This window comes from Rattus rattus, chromosome 5 (genome assembly GCF_011064425.1).
Source record: "Rattus rattus isolate New Zealand chromosome 5, Rrattus_CSIRO_v1, whole genome shotgun sequence".
Classification (NCBI taxonomy): domain Eukaryota; kingdom Metazoa; phylum Chordata; class Mammalia; order Rodentia; family Muridae; genus Rattus; species Rattus rattus.
Genome location: NC_046158.1, coordinates 106,918,382 through 106,936,398, shown reverse-complemented (window position 1 = coordinate 106,936,398; position 18,017 = coordinate 106,918,382). Strand labels below are relative to the sequence as shown.

At 49.4% G+C, this 18,017-nt stretch overlaps 1 protein-coding gene across 2 annotated transcripts in view; it reads right to left on the bottom strand.

The window, feature by feature from the left end:
- Positions 1-17,827, bottom strand: part of Bcl2l11 (BCL2 like 11) — a 161,692-nt gene extending 143,865 nt beyond the window's left edge. Inside the window, exons 1-3 of one of the 2 annotated variants that reach the window (XM_032904178.1) lie at positions 15,989-16,207; positions 15,037-15,173; positions 14,779-14,868 (exon numbers count right to left, since the gene is read on the bottom strand). In XM_032904178.1, coding sequence (XP_032760069.1) covers positions 14,779-14,868; positions 15,037-15,173; positions 15,989-16,197 — 436 coding nt within the window. In that variant the 5' untranslated portion in view covers positions 16,198-16,207. Of the gene's footprint in view, positions 1-14,778; positions 15,174-15,988; positions 16,208-17,570 lie in introns of those variants that run through there. The other variant, XM_032904177.1, reaches the window with a different exon arrangement.
- Between the last annotated feature and the right edge of the window lie 190 nt (positions 17,828-18,017).

The following is an 18,017-nucleotide window of genomic DNA, read 5'->3' as shown; positions in this document are numbered from 1 at the left end:
TAGAAAACAGTGCTGTACAGTATAAACACCACTTGCAGAGGAAGCTGGTATGTTTTAGATACTCTTAACATTCTGCCCGGTCCCTGGCTGAGCTGGAACTAGCTATATAGACTACGCTGGCCTCAAACTCAGATCTACCTGCCCTCACCTCCTGGGTGCTGGGATTAAAGGTGCACACCATCATACCTGGCTGGTCTTTTATTTTTTAAGGATCAAGAATATTTATTTCTCCCTGTCTGTGATATCAGAGATCCCAAGACCTCTAGTATGACAGGCAAGCGCTCTATCATTGAGCCATAGGCTCCAGATAATTATGTTTTAAAATTATATATATATATATTGCCTGCATGGATTTATGCCGGGAATCAAACCTAGGTCTTCTGCAAGAACAGCTGGTTCTCTTATCCACTCAGCCATCTCTCTGGCCCTCTTGCTTGTTTTTTATTTTTTTAGGTCCAAATACTATTCTTCTGATCTAAACCAAAAATTAAGACTAGTACTCACTCCACAAGGCACAGGGAGATATGCGCACAGTAGACATGCAGCAAGCCACATACTACGATTAACTGTATACTTTGTAAAAAGATTGGCATGTTTGTCTATGTTCATGGGTACACGTGTTTCTGTTGGTGTGTGATATGTTTGTCTATGTTCATGAGTACATGTGTTTCTGTTGGTGTGTGTAGAGTCCAGAAAAGTGAGTGAGTGTCATTCTCCGTCCCTCTCTGCCTACTCCTTTTTGAGGCAGGGTCTCTCTCTCTGATCCCGGGGCTCACATTTTCCTCCATTACGCTGAAGTCAGCAAATCTCAGCAATCCTGTCTCTGCCTGCGCTCCGAGCTGCAGTCACGGGGGCGTGGGCAGAAGCCTGGATTAGTATTGGGTGCTGGGATCCGAGCTCCAGTCTTCATGATTTTGTAGCAAGTGCTCTTAACCACTGAACCATCCCTTCAGCCACTATATTCTAAGTTCATACGATAAAGTCTATTGAGAGTATTTCATAAGGCGTCCTCCTCCTCTATATTTAAGGTACACTGGCTGTAACTCAAATGGTACACCGTTTGATGAAATCTTCAAACATTATTTCTCAGGTGACAAACTATTCTGAGGTACAGGGATGGGGTGTAGGGAAGCTTTCCACTGAGCTCCTCAAACAGCTTAAGGCTAGTGCGTCAATAACTGGTCCTGTGCCACATGAGAACAAGCAGAGCAAAGAATGGGGTCCGGTTTGTCCATTCTACAGTGTGGAGTGAGCTAGAAGTGAGACTTTCATTCCCAGCACCACGTGGCTTTGCTGCCTTTCACAGCCACCGTAAGCACAGACGACAACAGTATACAGACACCCCAGTTGTTGATCTTCTGAAGGTGCACCTGGAGCCTGAGGGCTTGGGGACACAATGCTCTGAAACCGGGCCACCCCACCTTCCTGACTCCTATCCCCCCCCCCCGTCCTGCATGCACCCACTGACCCCCACAGTCAGCCCGACAAAAAGGTAATGCAGTCTTTAGGATGGTTGAGAACCAACCACGAATCTTTTAATCTGTTACTAGAGATGAGCCTGAGAGTCCTAAGTGTTGATACGTGTCCACAAGAAAGCTGTTTACAAAAGCTTTCCAAAGCAGGAGGGCCACACTTTTTAACCAATGAGGAAATTTTGCACACACACAAAAAAGCTCTTCAAAGGGGAAATTCTTAGGTTGAGTTTTTTTAACCTCCTGAATGTAGTTTCAGTGTTTAAGAAACATTTCTGTGAAGTTGGAGTGCACACACCATATATACCCCAAGCAGAGTGCTTGAGAGCACAGATACACTGTGAAGCTGAGGGGTATCAAGGCTCCAACCCTGCGGGCCACCAGACTGCAGCAGAGGGGACTGCTCAGGCCTTTTCGTCCTCCTCACCATTAACAAATGCCATTATTAAAACTTTCCTATGTGCTGGGTCAGACACAGGCAGCTTTGCCAAGTGTCCAGTGCCCACTGAGTTTTCATCCAAATTAAAAAAAAACCTTTTGAAATCCAAAACTGATATCAGTAACACGATTTCCTATGGCGCCATACCAATTCATTTTTCAGTGCAGGAGCGGGGGAGGGAAAGGAGGACATTCCTGATGCCAAAGGGCCTCAGCGATGCAAGATGTGGGTCACCCACTTGGCTAACAGTTTTCCAAGTCATGAGGTAATACAAGGTATCTTCTAAACTCGGTACCTATTAATACCACCAGGAAGTGGTTGTTAGCAGACCAAGCTGAGACTTTGTTGCAGTGAGCTGCAATGGGTTCAAAGCAGCATGGTCACATTGTGACATTCACGGCCATTCTGCCAGTTGTCCTTGACTGCAACGCAGTCAAACAATACAAGCACACTGACTTGCGGTCTCAGCCTGGGAGGGGGATAGCTCAGTCTCCGTAACTAGGGGGCAGCTCCTGCTCCCATAACCACTGGCATGACAGTGCGGCAATGGCAGGAGCCAACTCAACCTGCAGGAGAATTTCCGCTGTCGCTAGATGGTCACTAATCCCCAAAGATTAGATGTGAACCAGCAGGAGTTAAACCAAATCAATATTCAACTCAGAACAGAGAAAGGATTTTCTGATGTCCAAGTACACATGGAATGTGTGACACTGAAGAAACTGTTGATCCTTTCAAACACACAACAGAACATGCTGAGTTTCAAACACACAACAGAACATGCTGAGTTTCAAACACACAACAGAACATGCCGGCACAGTCAAGGGCAATTGACCCATGGACTGTAGGAAGAAAGAAGCCATCTCAGGCCTGTCCATTTCTGTCCCCGAGGAAGCTCTGAGGGGACCACCCACACCTACAGAGGTCCCTACACAGAACCACTTGCTTATGGACTCAAACCAGCAACAAGATAATTCTCAAATAAACATTTCAAATATGATGGGGTGGGTGGAGAAACGTCTACAAGTGACCACTCGGATGCTCAGTGTTTAGTGGGGCAAATATAAAATTCTGGGATGTTGGTTTAATACAATAATCTGCTTACTTAAATATCTCCAGAAGTAACCTCTATTTAGACATACCCACGGAAGGAATGAAGCAACCAGCTAGGGTGCTCAGGCAGCTTACAAAGCCACCTTAAAGGGGCCAAGTTGTCCTGTTTCTTCTCTGTCCACCAAAGGCAAAGAGATGGCTGTCGCTACCACAGTGAGGGGATGCGCAATGTCCCCAGAAGCTCCTTTCGAAAAGTGTACCCAGAATCCAGTCTGTCTCCCTGCTGTCTCTCTCTCATATGCCTTTCTCAAAAGCTCTTTCCAGGTCTATTTTTTTTTTACCCACATCATTTTATTTCTTGATAGATAAACGTATCAGTCTCACTGACCCACCTGATGAAAATGAAAGCTATTAGAAATAAAAATGCAAGGAGTCTACAGGAAGGGGCCCAGGTCAGGTAGGTGGATGCTGTGTAGGTGAGGCTGGATCCCTAGCACCCAGCACTGAGGAGGTGGAGACAGGAGGATTCCCAGGGCTCACTGGCTAACCAGCCTGGTGCAATCTGTGACCTTCAGGTCAGTGAGAGATCCCTGTTTCAAGGTCCAAGGCTCAGATGAATTGAGAAAAACACTCAACACCTCTGGTCTCTGTACATCTGCATACCAGCATGTACACACACACACACACACACACACACACACACACACACACACACACACACACACACACAAAGACCCACATACACCACACCACAAACAGGTACACACACAAGTAACAAAAAAGGAGAAAGACATAGAGATAAAGCAACAGAATGCAGCCTAAGAGCTCAAGTTCCCCTCAATCTGTTTTCCTCTGGTGCACGTTTATGTCAAGCCTGAGTTGTCACATGAATTCGAGCCGGCGCCTTAAAAACAGCCGCTAGAATAAAATGCTCAATAATGAAGTGCAGAACCCAAAGGCAGAGCTTTCCCACTCGCTCTTCCGTCGTGTCCTCCCGGATGCCGTCATGTACCCCTGAGCTAATAGGTCTGAACCGGCTGCTTTCATCCATTTCCAATGGATGGTTTGCAAAGCCCTAGTCCCAGAGGCTGAAGCTGGACAGAGATGTGGAAACCAGTATTGACAAGGCCTTTTCCCCTTCACCCAGGTCTGCTTCGTGCCATACAGTCCAAACCTAGTGGCAACTAAGATCCAGGGCCTTCCCATTCATTCCCTTCCACATCAGAAGGCCTTGTTATCACTTCCGTCTGAGCTGTCCCCCAACCACACACTAGCAGATTTACTAGACCCAGGAGGTCATGTCCGGAGCCCGAGCTGCAGGGCCCATGTCCAGGGACATCTCAGTCCCGGGAGAAGAAGCATGGGTGCAAGGCAGGGCTGGGAGCCTGCTGGTGACAGGCTACCTGGTTTCTTGGCTTTTTTGCTCACTTCCAGGGTCAGATGTCCTGTTCTCAAGGTGTACCAGGAACACTAAGGGCCACAGAGCTCTCCTTGGGGACCTGGAATCCTTCCTCCTCGTCTTCCACCTCGATCATGATTCTGCCCCTAGGGGCTGTAAGACAACCCATAATAATCCCTCTCGACCGCCACCTCTTTTGGTTATTATTATTTTGGATTTTACTTATTTTTATTTCACGTGTACAGGTGTCTATGTACGGAACGTCTATTTGACCGTCTGTGCTTCGTATGCACGTGGTAGAGAAAAATGGGCATCGAACCTTCTGGAACTGCAGCTGGGTGGTGACGAGCCAGGACGTGGGTGCTGGGAAGTGAACGCCAGGTCCTCTTCGAGAGAGCAGCCAGTGCCCTTAACCAGTGGACTCATCTCTCCCCCCATATAACCTCTCTGTTCAATAAACAAAGCTGCCACACTTCCCAAACCTGATCCTGCGGAAGTTTGTACCACCATAAGAATGGTGCCTCCTCTCATGCTGGGCTCCTGACATCACTGCTCTGAACAGCATGTGGCAGCATGCCACACCCACTGGTCACGACAGAACACTGGACACTCCTGTCCCACTAAGTCTTTGAAGAGCTCCATCTCTGCCCACAGCTATCGTCTGTTCTGAAGGTTACAGGGACCTGACTGCGCATCTAAGCAAAACTAACGTCAAAACTCAAAACTAGGGTTGGACGAAGACCAACCCTGTACTTGATTTAACATAAAAACCTAAAACCAATATCCTGTCCTATCCGGATAGCACATGTCACAATTTACTTCATTAATCAAAAGAACCATGTCGGGATCTTAAACTCAAGGACTGGAGATGTAGCACAGGGGGAAACTCCTAATCCTAGTGAACATAAAACCCTTGGTTCCACCGCCCTGTACCTCAAGTATGGCCTGGACTGAAAACGCATGGCCTGAGTGAGGCCTGGGGTTGAGATCCTAGCTGGTGGCTCACACAGACAACCCCGAACACTCGGAAAGCTGGACTACAGGGTGTGTTTGAGGCCAACTCAAACGGAAAGTCTAACCCCAAGACAAACATCCAACATCAACTCACTTAAGACTCCCGAAACAAATAATGGAAAAGCCTGAAGTTTTCCGCTGACTATAAATTGCTTCTAGACAAAATCCTACTGGGCCGAGAGAGGGTGAGGGGAGCTAAGAATTCACACTATAAAATAAAAACTCCTGGGTTTCCAGAGCTAACCGTGGCTTCCTGTATGTAACCTAAAACCAGTGGCAGAAAACGAGCAACAATGGTTCCCCCTAAATTCATGTAAGGCTTCAATCGTGTTTTTATACCGGTGATGACAACAGAGACCAAGACACCAACCAGCTAACAGCAAGGGCAGAACCAGCATCTGCGAGTTACCCCTTTTAGCTTTTTCCTTTTTTTTTTTTTCTCCTAATGAGAGCCTTAGCTACAAACTTAGCATTTATAATCGCCAGATACAAACTGAAGCAGTAATTCAACACAGATGTACGGTCGTCTCGAGGAACTTGCCGTAAGGACAGGGACAACGAAAACTTCCCACTTACACACACACACACACACACACACACACACACACACACACACACACACACACACACAGAGGCAGCTGCTTCCTTTATACCCATCTTGTAGGAAAAGAATAAGCCCTTCTACCTCAATTCCAGACGCTGCTTTGCATAATTGCAAAGACAATCACTGTGCTTGGACAGTTAATGGTTTAAACGTCTGTCTCAGCTGGGCTTTTGAGACTCTTCCCCAGACACCCCCAAAAGCGTATCAGACACATCCAGGCTGAAGGTGATGTCTCCCTATGAAGAGACACAACACAGGCCAATGCCAGACAGCCCTGTAACAAACAACAACAACATAGGGAGAACTAAACACTGCTGTCAAAGCAAGCTTCGCCAATTCATGTGGTGACAGAGGGAGTATATAATTAGTCAGAGAGGAGGTGAGAGCCAAGTTCCTTCACCGCTGACCTGACGGGCCAACTTCAAGTGACGCTAGTCTGAGGGAGGTTGCAGAAAAACAGTCCAAACTGTACAAATGTGCTCCATGCCCCGCCTCCACACAGGTGACTTCTCAGTCGGAAAACACCAGACTGAAATAAAGATCAAAGTTAAGAGTGAAATTTATAGCTATGCTTAATAGGTTCGTTCTGATTACAAATGCTAGCTATGGTGACTGCAGGTGCAGGAAGACATGGAAAACGGCTGTCATCGCTGTGAGTTTATGGTGACAGTCTGTTCATCTGCGCAAGCTCCTGACATGCCTCTCCGCTTGCCCACAAAGACAGGGCAGACACAGCTGCTGGCAGCTCTGTTGCACAAGACCCAAGTTAGACAGTTCAAGGACATCTGGAAAAAAAAAAAATCCCGGTATAATCCGGGACACTGGAGAGTTGCTCTCCTGGGTACCGACCACTAGAGTGGCCTCCACACCCTCCTAAGTCAGGTGAGAACTCCAGTTACCTTTCATGAAAATGGGACTATCTTAGTGGAAGGACCAAGACTTCATGGGGGTCACAGGCTAAAACTTCCCAGCACCAGACTTCATCACAGGATCAGCAAGAGGGCGGACACAAAGTTAACCCTTAGCACCCTGTCTGGGCCAGGCTTTCAGCCGAGCGCCCACAAAGTTAACACCCAGGTGCAAGTGGGTGGTGGCTGCTATGGGGCACATCACGCAGGACATCACTGCTCTTCCTGAAGAATCATTTCTTCCCGTAAGTCACTGAGCTGCTTGGACTGCTTCAGAATCTACACACAAGTTTAAGGTTGGACTCTCACGTACACGCACATATACATGTCATATACATTAGCACCATATTCCTCCTAACTCATCATCACTATTTTGTGCTAAGAAATTTCTCAAGGACCCAAAAGAAATCAACAAGAAATGGACCCCACTGTTTGAGGGACAGGGGATGTGCTGACAAGTGTTATTCCCACTGAGCCCCCAGAAACTCCCTTGCATTTCCTCTAGCACAGTTATGCTATAGAAAAGTAACATTAATACACTCTGTATCTGTCGTATACAAGTATTCCCAGAGGTCAAACAGATCCTTTTCCTTTCTACGTGGCTGGGGAGAGCTCAACGGTTGAGAGCACTTGCTGCCCTTAGTTACAGAGGGCCCAGCTGAGTTCCCAGCACCCGAATCAGGTAGCTCACGGCTGTCTGTGCCTCCCACTTCTGGGGAGGCAATGCTCTCTTCTGGCACTTAAACAAGCATGGGCATAAGCAGGCACAGCACTTGTGTACACACACACACACACACACACACACACACACACACACACACGCACCCCAACAAAAAATCTTTTAAAAGTCTCAAATTTCTCATTTATTCCTAAATTTCTGATATTTAGATGTTTAAGAATAAGAATGGGAAACCAGACTCTGTCCCTGAAAGCATGACATATTCTGAGAGGCTTGGGGTGGGGGGACTCAAGACAGTGACAGCTGAAAACTGTCACTTGCTGTTCAACCTGTGTCAACATAGCATGTACACTCATCCTGAGCTGAAATGGTTTTTATTGTTTTTCAGTTTCAGCTTCAAACCTGCTCTCCTTCCTAAAGATGCTAAGCCCAAGCATCCCAAGTAGACCGTACAGAGGCCAGGCAGTGGAGCCAAGGACCACACGGCAAAGTTTCATCACACACACACACACACACACACACACACACACACACACACACACACACACACACACACACACGAGCCATGCCTCTAACTGGCTGGCGTCAACTGTGAACTGGATAACATACATGAGCCAGAAGGACAGGGGCTGGCTGTACAGGGAGACCAGTCACCAGTGCTGCCCTCTCTCGTCCCATTGGCAATGGGCCAAGGCAACAACAGGAGGAGCCGGTGTCACTTTGTCACATCATTATTGGGGGACAGGGCACAGCTCTCCCAAGAAACATGGGGCTCTGGTTTGGGGAGATGTCAGGGTTTGAGAGAGCAAAGAGAAGACAGGGCTTCCCCCAGGACACCGGGGACTTGAGGACTCAAGCCAAGTAACACTCAGAGACCATAGAGGCCCAGCCTCTTATAGACCATTAAGTAGATGCTGTCTTATGCTGTGAAAGCTGGGCTTCCCCAGCACAGGAAAACCTCGCCTGGAAGGGCTTGAACCTTCCTATACCAACACTAAGCTAAGGATAGCTCATCACCTCACACGTTACAGGGGAAGGAAGCACTTTTTAAAGTCTTCACTGCTCAGATAATGGGCTTTCCAGTGATAAAAAGTGTACCCCTTGCTTTGAGAAGCTGTTCCAGAACACTGACCCGCAGGGGAAAGTGGTTCCCCGCCTCCGTCGTGAGACTGTTCTTTTCAAAATACACATTTCTGAACTCTAGTCAAATTTCTGCCACAAATGGTCCGTCTCCAGCAGGTGGCCTAGGCTCAGCCCTAAGGCAGGCAGAGCTGGCGTGGGTAGGGCTTCCAGATGTCCCTCCACGGTCCAAAGATTTGCCAAAAAGGCCAAGGTTCCTCTCACGGTGATGCTCAGGTCCACCGGCAGACCTGCAGCAGGTTCAAACTTCCCAAACCACTCGAGCGAGTTTCTAGAAAATGTTTTCCCTTTTTGCTTGTTTACTCTGGAACCAGAGGGCTTCTGACATTCCCCACTGCCGAACGCTTCCCTGTGAGTAGGTTCTGGAAGGGCTGCTCTTTTCCGTAGATGTCAGTAGAGAACACTGTACATCGGCCATGTCTATGATCAGCTGACATTTCCCAGCAGGCAAGGAGACGTGTCGAGTTCCTACTAGGTTGATTCCTGACTGCTGGTGGTAATTCTCAAACTCCCACCGCACAGGTCCTCACTGGATGGACGAGAAAACTGGAGCTCAAACAGACTTGCCAGACACTCTGTGGTCCTTGGGTCAGCAGAGGAGCAGCCGAGATCCCACCCAGATTTGCTCTGAGTGGTTGCACAAGGCTGCAGAGAGAGGTGACCAAGGCAGGCTGTGGACAGGGTTCCATGGGCTGCAGATGCTCCACTCTGACAGTATATACAGGCAGCCCTCAAAGGAGTCAATAAGGGGACAGTGTCCCTGGAAAACATCTAATATAGGCTGCAGCTAGGTGTTGTGTCACCAGCACCAAGAGGGTAACAGTCAGTGCTACATCACACAAGCAAGCCATGCATACCCAGTGACAGGCTGCTGCAAATGCCCGAAACAAAGGTTACAGAGCCAGGTGTGCAGTAGACACTGCTGTATTTGTCCGGATGATGTTTTTATTTTACTTCTTTAGTAGTAGAAAGTCACACATCTGCATCTGTAACTTGCAGTTAGGCACAGTTTCTTCTTCCTTTTAGGCCTAGGAACTTCTTTAAAACCAAACTTGCTATTAACAATTCTGTCATCTTTTAAAAGAACATGCCAGGGCATGTTCCTCATGTGCTGTCAGTGTTATTTTAGATTCTCTCTCTCTCTCCCTCTCTCTCTCTCTCTCTCTCTCTCTCTCTCTCTCTGTGTGTGTGTGTGTGTGTGTGTGTCTGCGCACGCGCACACAGCACCAGCTGTAAGCAGACAGATACCCCGCAATCTGCCTCCACCAGCACCCTGCACATAAACTAAAACCAATGCCTCTCCAGTCCATCTCTTCTACCTTAGAATCCAATTACACAACTGGAAGACTTGGGATTTTCTTTAATAAGTGCCGCAAGGGGCATTATCTATTTTGAAAGTAGACCTGGTTATCCACACATACAGGAAGCAACAGAGATCAACCTGAGGCTATGCCACTGTCACATAGGGCAAGTGAGAGGAATGACAGTATGGTTATTAAAAAGATGGTTGTGGCTAAATCTCTAATCTCTTTTTTTTTTCAGTTTTGTTTGTTTGTTTGTTTTTTTGAGATAGGGTTTCTGTGTATACAGTCCTGGCTGTCCAAGAACTCTTTCTATAGACCAGGATGGCCTCAGATCCACCTGCCTCTTCCTCCTGGGATTAAAGGTGTGTGCCACCACTCTCAGCTGCTAAATCTCTCTCTAATGTTATTCCATGGAGGCAATAGCAAAATGCAAACAAGAGAGCTGACTTCTAAAATCCCGAATTCTCTACGGCCAAAGCCAATCAAGGTAACTTTAATCTAAATTAATGTTCCATAGGCACTAAACAGTCGGTATTAAAATGTGGGGTCTTCTGGGTGTGGAAAGTGACTTTAGAGACACCTTAACCTTTTCTCTCCCCGTGACTGACACCGTGGGGACGCTGCTGTTGAGCCAAGCGCTTTTCAGACACCAGATCTACCTCCATCTTAGATTCGTGAGCCACCACCGAGCCACGCAGCCTGGAATTGTCATGACACCCTAAACGGAGTAAGAAAAACCTCAAACAACAAGACCTGTTTCCCCAAGGAGGGGCAGCTCCACAGCCAGGCCCTCCTCTCTGAACATAAGAGAGCCCTGACATTGTGTGCCAAGTACAGGAAAACGGAAAGCAGGAAAGGAGAGGGCTTCTGGGCTCTTGGCACCAGACACTGGGGAGTTACCTGGTCTTCTCATGGCTTTCAGAGCCCAGGCAGGCTGCTCCAGAAGCCTCTACCTGGGAGACCCTGACAGGCAGAGAGAGAGAGAATTCACCAACAACTGCTTGTTCTCACCAAGGGGCTCGGGGGAAAAGAAGAGCTAACATAGAAAACAAATGTAGCAAAGGAAGCCCACTCAGTTTAAGGCATGGCCATTGGAGAGAAATCTTCCAGCCCCCGGCATAACCAGGGAAGAGGGCACGCTGGTATCACCAGGAGACACTCTAGGCCGGGTGTTAAGTCTCGCCTGGCAGAAGCAGAGTGGCACATGCCTGTAAGCTCAGCATCCGGGAGCTGGAGTCGGGAGGATCAGAAGACCCAGCACCAAGCACATCTTTGTCTATACAGTAAGTTCAAAGTCACCCTGGGCTACGTGAGGTCCTATCTCAAAAAGCCTCAAAACGTACCACTGCTTTTCATGGTTTCTTCTGGAAGTACAAGAGGGGGATTATTTCTCAACTCATTCAGGCCTTGACACGGGAAGCAAACAGCATTAGCAGACAGCTTTCAAGGTGTAAAAATAATAAAATACTCGATTCAATCCAGCATTGTACACAATTATGTTTTGCCCAAGTAGACTCTATCCCGGCGCATAAGAGCATTTAACAATGTTTAAACCCTACAGAACCATGGCACCAACACTTCACTAAAGCCTAACTCTGAAAATTCTCAGGACTTAGGAGTTCAGTTAAAAAATGTCCTAATCTTTATTAACAACTATCCCCAAATATCTACAGCTAATCTAGTTAACGACTTTACTCTTTAGACAGAAAGCCATTAATCCTTAAGACTGCCTTTATCACATCTACCAAACAAGATTACAAAGCTGTACTCAGTGCAATAAGGCAAGAAAAAGAAATGAGCTGGCCCCTCTGTGCAGATGCCCTGAATGTCTACAGATATGGCCCAAGAAATTACTTCATTTGCTCATGTAAGTGTGTACGCATTGTCCCTGTGTCTATGATAGGGGCACATACTCGGAGGTCAGAGGACACCTACCGTGCCACCTCAGATATGCTGGGATTGGGTATGTGCTTAGGTGGGATCTGAGTTCCATTCCCAACACTGTAAGAACAAAACACAGGCTCACAGACAGAGCTCCACAGGTCCAACGTCTTCTGTTGGCCACACACTGGCGTCTGCAGGATGTCCTGCCTTGCACATGAAGCTCTTAGTCTAAAGCGGGGGCCCATGGCATAGGACGCCGAGGGGTGCAAAGATGACGAGGTTCCGCCATGCCAGTCCAAAGTTGGAGACATTCACAAACACTTCAGAGTCCTCACTGACAATATTCATCTGCCTTGCATTTCCAAGCTCACACTGACTATGCTTCAGATGAGAATGTGCGCAAAGGTCAATTGGTGCGAAAAACATAGGTAGCATAAAAACACTAGAAAAGGCATCCAGTGGGGAAGGTTTGTTTTTGTTTTGTTTTTAAAGATAATCAGTCATTCACCAAGAAATGGTTTGGCAAGTCAATCCTCCCAGAGTAAATGGAGGCTAATATTGAGCAAAACAATAGTTTCACTGCACTGACTTCCAAATAGCAAACAAAATGTTCTTGCAAGATGTTTTCAAAACAGTGGGATAGATATGGAGGAAACTCTGCCGACATCTCTAACAGAGTGTCTGCTTGCCATGTATCTCCAATGAGACCCTTCCTTTCCCATTCCAGGGAAGATACCCGGGGCTCAGCTCGTAGGAGAATTTGCCTTAGTGGGGAAAGCTTAAGGAACAATCACGACACATCAGTGGAGGGGGGCGTGGCTTTATGACACACTCTGTCTCCTACTTCAACTTGACAACAGAAAAGAGGAGCCCTGGCTAAGCTGGACCTCTGTGCACCCAGTGGTTTATACGGATCAAAGACTCCTTTGTGAAAAATGTATTTTGCAATAACTTATCAAAAGCAGCATTGAAGATCTTATGGTTGAGTAAAAAAAAGTATTAAACAAGTCCAAAAGATAAAGAGATCACCTCTTAGCTGAGTCTAAGTAGTTTACAGGCAGAAGTCAGAAACTCTGAGTGTGTTTAATAACCTCACATCTGGCTAGGTCCTCTTATCCTGTCAGTAATTTCTGACCCGTCCCATCCGAACACACTCTCTCCCCAAAACAAATCTCTAAGAACTTAGTGTTCAAAACCTACTTTGGTGCATTAACCTCACACGAACCCCAGTCACCTGCTGTCTAAACTCATGCATTAGACTGTGACTGTGATCAGTCATCTCAAATCATGGCAAATTATACTGCAATTAGCTTCCTAAATGGTACAGGACCCAAAACAAAACCACTAAGAGACTATCTGCACATTAGAAAATGCCCTAACTCACCCACTACTCCTAGTTAACAGGAAAGGAGAAAATATTTCCCCAGATTACCCCACCACCTGCAGAGACCATTACCTAGGCTCACAGTATTAAGACTCTAATAGCTTCCAGAGGGTTCTTAAAGTGCACAGGTTTTTAAGCACTTACACCAGGGGGCTTTGTTAACTCAGCACATGCTGCCGATGTATGCACATACTGGGTGTATTTCATGGTAGAATGGTAGCAAGTGCCTGTTGAGAAGCACTTCTACAAGCAATAGCTAAAGTTGTAGTAGACACAAGACTTCCAGCTCCTTTGGGTTAGGAGGGCTTAACAGTCCCCAGAATGGTTCATATACGAAATGTTGACTGACACCATAGCAAGTTCCTAATGTCATCTGTAAGTCTGGGTAGCCAGACACATACCAAGCGTGATTGTGGATGATAAGGATCAGAATACATAGTTTTTCTCCTGGTGGAGAAGCAACTACAGAGCCATCCCTTCCCTGGGGTGTACCCGAAATGTGCACAGCCAAGGCACAAGCTAAGGGATCTTAAGAGTTAAATCAAGTCTGCCGATGTCTCAATCTGACTTTTAACAGTGACTAAAGGATCTAAAGTAGTTGTCAATGTTCAAAGGTTGAGATATTTGACTTCTAAATCTGCACGCCTGGTTAGGATGTGATACAGAAACACTTGTAGTCTAAGAACTCATGTCCCCCTGGATGTAATCAGGAGCAACTTTAATGCTGATGGGGTAAACACTCTCCAAACTGCCGCATCCCCACCAGCTCTGTTTCCTCATCAGCTGCACTAGGCATCACCCAGGGTATTTTCTGCCACTCCTGGTTAAGGTTCTCCAACTGATCTGGGAGGTGTTAAGGGGAGAAGTTGGGGAAGTGGATGAGTTTGATCAGATGCAATTTCTATGCATGCAATCTCAAAACTAAGAATATAGTTTTTAGAAGATTCTACAACTGACTTTAGCCCCTGAAATAAAAATCTACAATCTAATCTCATCCATCCATACTAAATCCCTTGAGGCAAAACTGAGCTTAAAGGAGAACTGGTGCATAAAGCCATCTTCCGGGTTCTACGATGGTTCTAGGCTGGCACGAACTTCATCTTTCAGAGGCTGTCTTCAGGAATGATCAAGTTGCCCATCACTCCCTTTACATGCCTGATGGTTATTAAACTATCTTATATATCTGACCCTGTTCCTTTCTAACACAATGGCATTAACACCTAAGCTTAGTGGTTAAAACCAACTCTACCACAGTTATAAACTTTGGCTAGAAGGCCACAGATTCAAACTTTGCAGCTCAAAGCTGATGTTTGCACATCCATAAATTCACAACAAACTTTACAAGTTAAAAAAAATTGAGATCTCCATACATCTTGTTTTTATCAAAATATGGAATGAGTCGCTTGAGCAATTCTATGAGGCTTTAAATGCTCCCCAACAGCGTTGAAACCGATATTCAAACAAGCACACACCAACTGCCCCTTACCTAGCTATAGCTTACCCATTGCACTGAGATAATGGTTGAAGGCCTGGCAAGGAGGACTTGGGGTTTGTGTTGACTTGTCACAACTCATGGGTGCCGGGCTCCTGTCTGTGTCAAAAGAGAAATACCCACTGGAGGACCGGGACAGCAGAGAAGATCTTCTCACAAAGATGAAAAGTGGGGATCTGGTAGCAAAAGGGCCAGGGCTGGCCGGTGGGGCCAGCGGGCCCTGAGGGCTGCCGTGGGGGCAGCGGTCCCCTTCGCCGTCGGGATTACCTTGCGATTCTGTCTGTAGGGAGGTAGGGGCCCCAGGCCTGAGCTGGGGAGGCCTCTCAGCAGGCTGCAATTGTCCACCTTCTCTGTCACACTCAGAACTTACATCAGAAGGTTGCTTGGCCATTTGGTCTTTTTTTCTGCAAGGAAACCGGAGGGGAGGAGAGACAACAAAACGATTATCTTCAGCAAATTAAGTTTTAAAATAATTTCATCCACTCGTTAAGAATTCTAGAGTCAACCTCAGATTCTTTGTTATGTTGTTTGCTTTTCTGACTATCTTCCAAGTAAGATCAAAAGTGCACCCAAAATAATGAAGGTGTGTTTATTTTGATGCAGGGTGAAACTAAATCAGACTACCAAACAAAACAAAGTATCAACTCCATAGCTTGTGGAGTCAGTTGGTGCGCTCACGCACATACACAACCACAGAAGTTTTAGGAGAAGCAGCTCATGGGAAGTCTACATTTCGTGCTTTTCCTTCAGGACAAACTTGAATCAAGTCTGAAAATCCCAGCGGGCTTCCATTTCCCGGGCTCAGATGCGGCGCTGGAGCACAGGAGCGGGCGCAGATGCAGAGATTGCAGGCGGCTGGCCGCCTTCCCTGCTCCGGCCCCATTGTTTGCCGAAAATGCTGAGGGCAGCAAGTCTGGAGAAGGTTTGGCAGCGGCCGTCAGTCGTAGTAAGTGCGTCACAATAGAGTTTGTAACTCCGAGCGCAGCTCCGCCCGGGTCGGGCGCCCTCGGCCGCAAGGTCCCTCCTGCTGCCTGCCCTGAGCGCCACCCCAAACACTAAACCACTTCTCTCCCGTGCAACCTTGCCGAAATGTGCACACTTCCAAATGGGGGCCTTCAGAGACATCCCTTTGAAAGTTCCACACCTAGCTACGTGCGCTAGGCAATACCCGGCGCAAGGCTGACTCTTTCCCTCCCCGGGCCACCACACCGAGACTCACGTCCGCCCCTTCCCTTCGGAGCGCAGCGTGTTGTTCCGATCGGACGACCCCTGCACGTCGCCACCGAGAAGGCAAGGGAAACAAAGCCGGGTCCTGGGCTCCAGGGCCCCGCGCCTGCCCGTCCGCCCTCCGCCACGCTCCGCCGGGGAGCCCAAGGTTTCGCGCGCCGCGCCTCTGGCCCGCGCTGCACCGGCCACCGCCGGGATCATCCTCCGCCTCCTCCCGCTCCGCCCCTCGCGCGCAGCTCCCGCCGCCGCGCGGGCACCGCCAGCCCTGCGCCCCTGGCGCCGGCTGCTAGTGCTCCCCATTGGCCCGCGCGCAGTCGCTCCTCACCGTAACCAATGGGCAGAGGCGGCGGGGGCGGCGCCTACGGGTCAGGCAGCCGAAGGCAAGGCGATTGTTGACAAACTCGCCTCCCAGCGCCGCGCAGACAGTGCCGGCCGCCGCAGCTACGGCTGGAACTTAGGGGGCCGGGCTGCTTTGCTTTGCGCCCCGCCCCGCCCCAGGGCCCGGCCGGGACGCCGCGCGCCTTGCGGGAATTCCCGCCGCCAAGGCATCAGGACATTAGAGACAAAGCGAGACCCGCACCCTTAGGAGATCCGCATGGGGCCACGATCACACTCCAGGCCACTCCGGGCAAAGGCCCTAACGGCCTCCGCAGTCCCTAGCCGAACTTCTTAGCAACTTCACCTGCTGTGCCCCCATGTGCTACCGACATGCACCAAATATGAACGACCCTCTCCGGTCTCGGGCGTGCACATCCAGACCTCCGCCCCCACGGTTCAGTTAGCCTTGCACAAGCAGTGCCTGCCTCGGGTGCATTAGGCTCGCGAGCTCAGGGGTCCGCCAGCCTATGCGACTGGGTCTCGGTGCGATCGGGCTAGAAGGAGTAGACAGGGCAGTCATCTGGCTGGAGCTCGGAACACGCGTAGCCTAAGTGATCCTAGGGGGCTTACGGGGTCTCTTGTCTCCTGTAGATACGGCGCTCCTCAATATCCACAGGACGCTCGCAAAAAGAACCGGGCCGCCCGCGACATCCGGAAAGGCGAAATTGACCACTGTGGCCAAACTGGCTTGAGTGAGTACAAGCAAAGTCTGGGCGCGTGTGATTTTAATACTCAAACCTCCGCAATGAACCCGCGCCAGCGAAGAGTTAAGTCTACCCGCCCGCCGCTACTGCGCGGCTACTTCTCCCGGGCCGTCTGGGTCGCGGCGACGTTTCCCGGCTGGACGCACTACGGGCACTACGAAGCGGGACCTCCGCTCCAAGCCGAGACCAGGCGCCCTCCTGGCCCGCGAGAGATGCCTCAGCGGCCCCTCGTGCGGCATCCCGGCCCAACCCGGTCTTCGGCTAAGTGCCCGCAGCTTCCGTACCCACGACCCTTCCCCAGAAGTGCCTTGGCACGCAGAGACCTCGACCCGACTCCCAGCGTTCGCCTCCTGCAGCCGCGCGCCACGCGGGACAAACCAGCGCCTCCACCCGCACGTGCGACACCAGAGACAGATGAAGCCGCAGAGGTGGCTGCGGCGCCTGTCTTCTATCCATCCCCAGCCTGCGCCCCGGGAGTCGAGGAGTGTTTACCTTGCGTTTCTCAGTCCGAGAATCAGAGTCAGACATTGGGTGGACGAGGGCCAGGGGAAGGGCGCCGAGGCGGTGGCGGCGGGGGCAGCGGAGGTGGTGTGAATCCAAGTGGAACACAGCTCGCGGAGCGGCTGCAGGAATCCGGTGTCTGCAACGACAACGGCGACGGCGGCAAGGACCGCAGAGCTCCAACCAGCTGTTGACCCAGTGCCTGCGGGGAGCGAAGTGAAAGCAGCCTGCCCCAGCCACTCTGCTCTTACTGAGCCCCCGCTCTGGCGCCCAATCACCGCGGGCTCCGCCCCCCGCTCAGTCCGGCCCGGGCAAGCCGGAAGGTAAGCCCCACCCCCCACGGCCCCCAGGCCGCTGGCGCGTGCAGGCTGCGACAGGTAGTGGGGAGGGTGGCCCCGCCGGCTGTCCTGCAGTTTGCGTGCGCCGCCCACCCCGGCG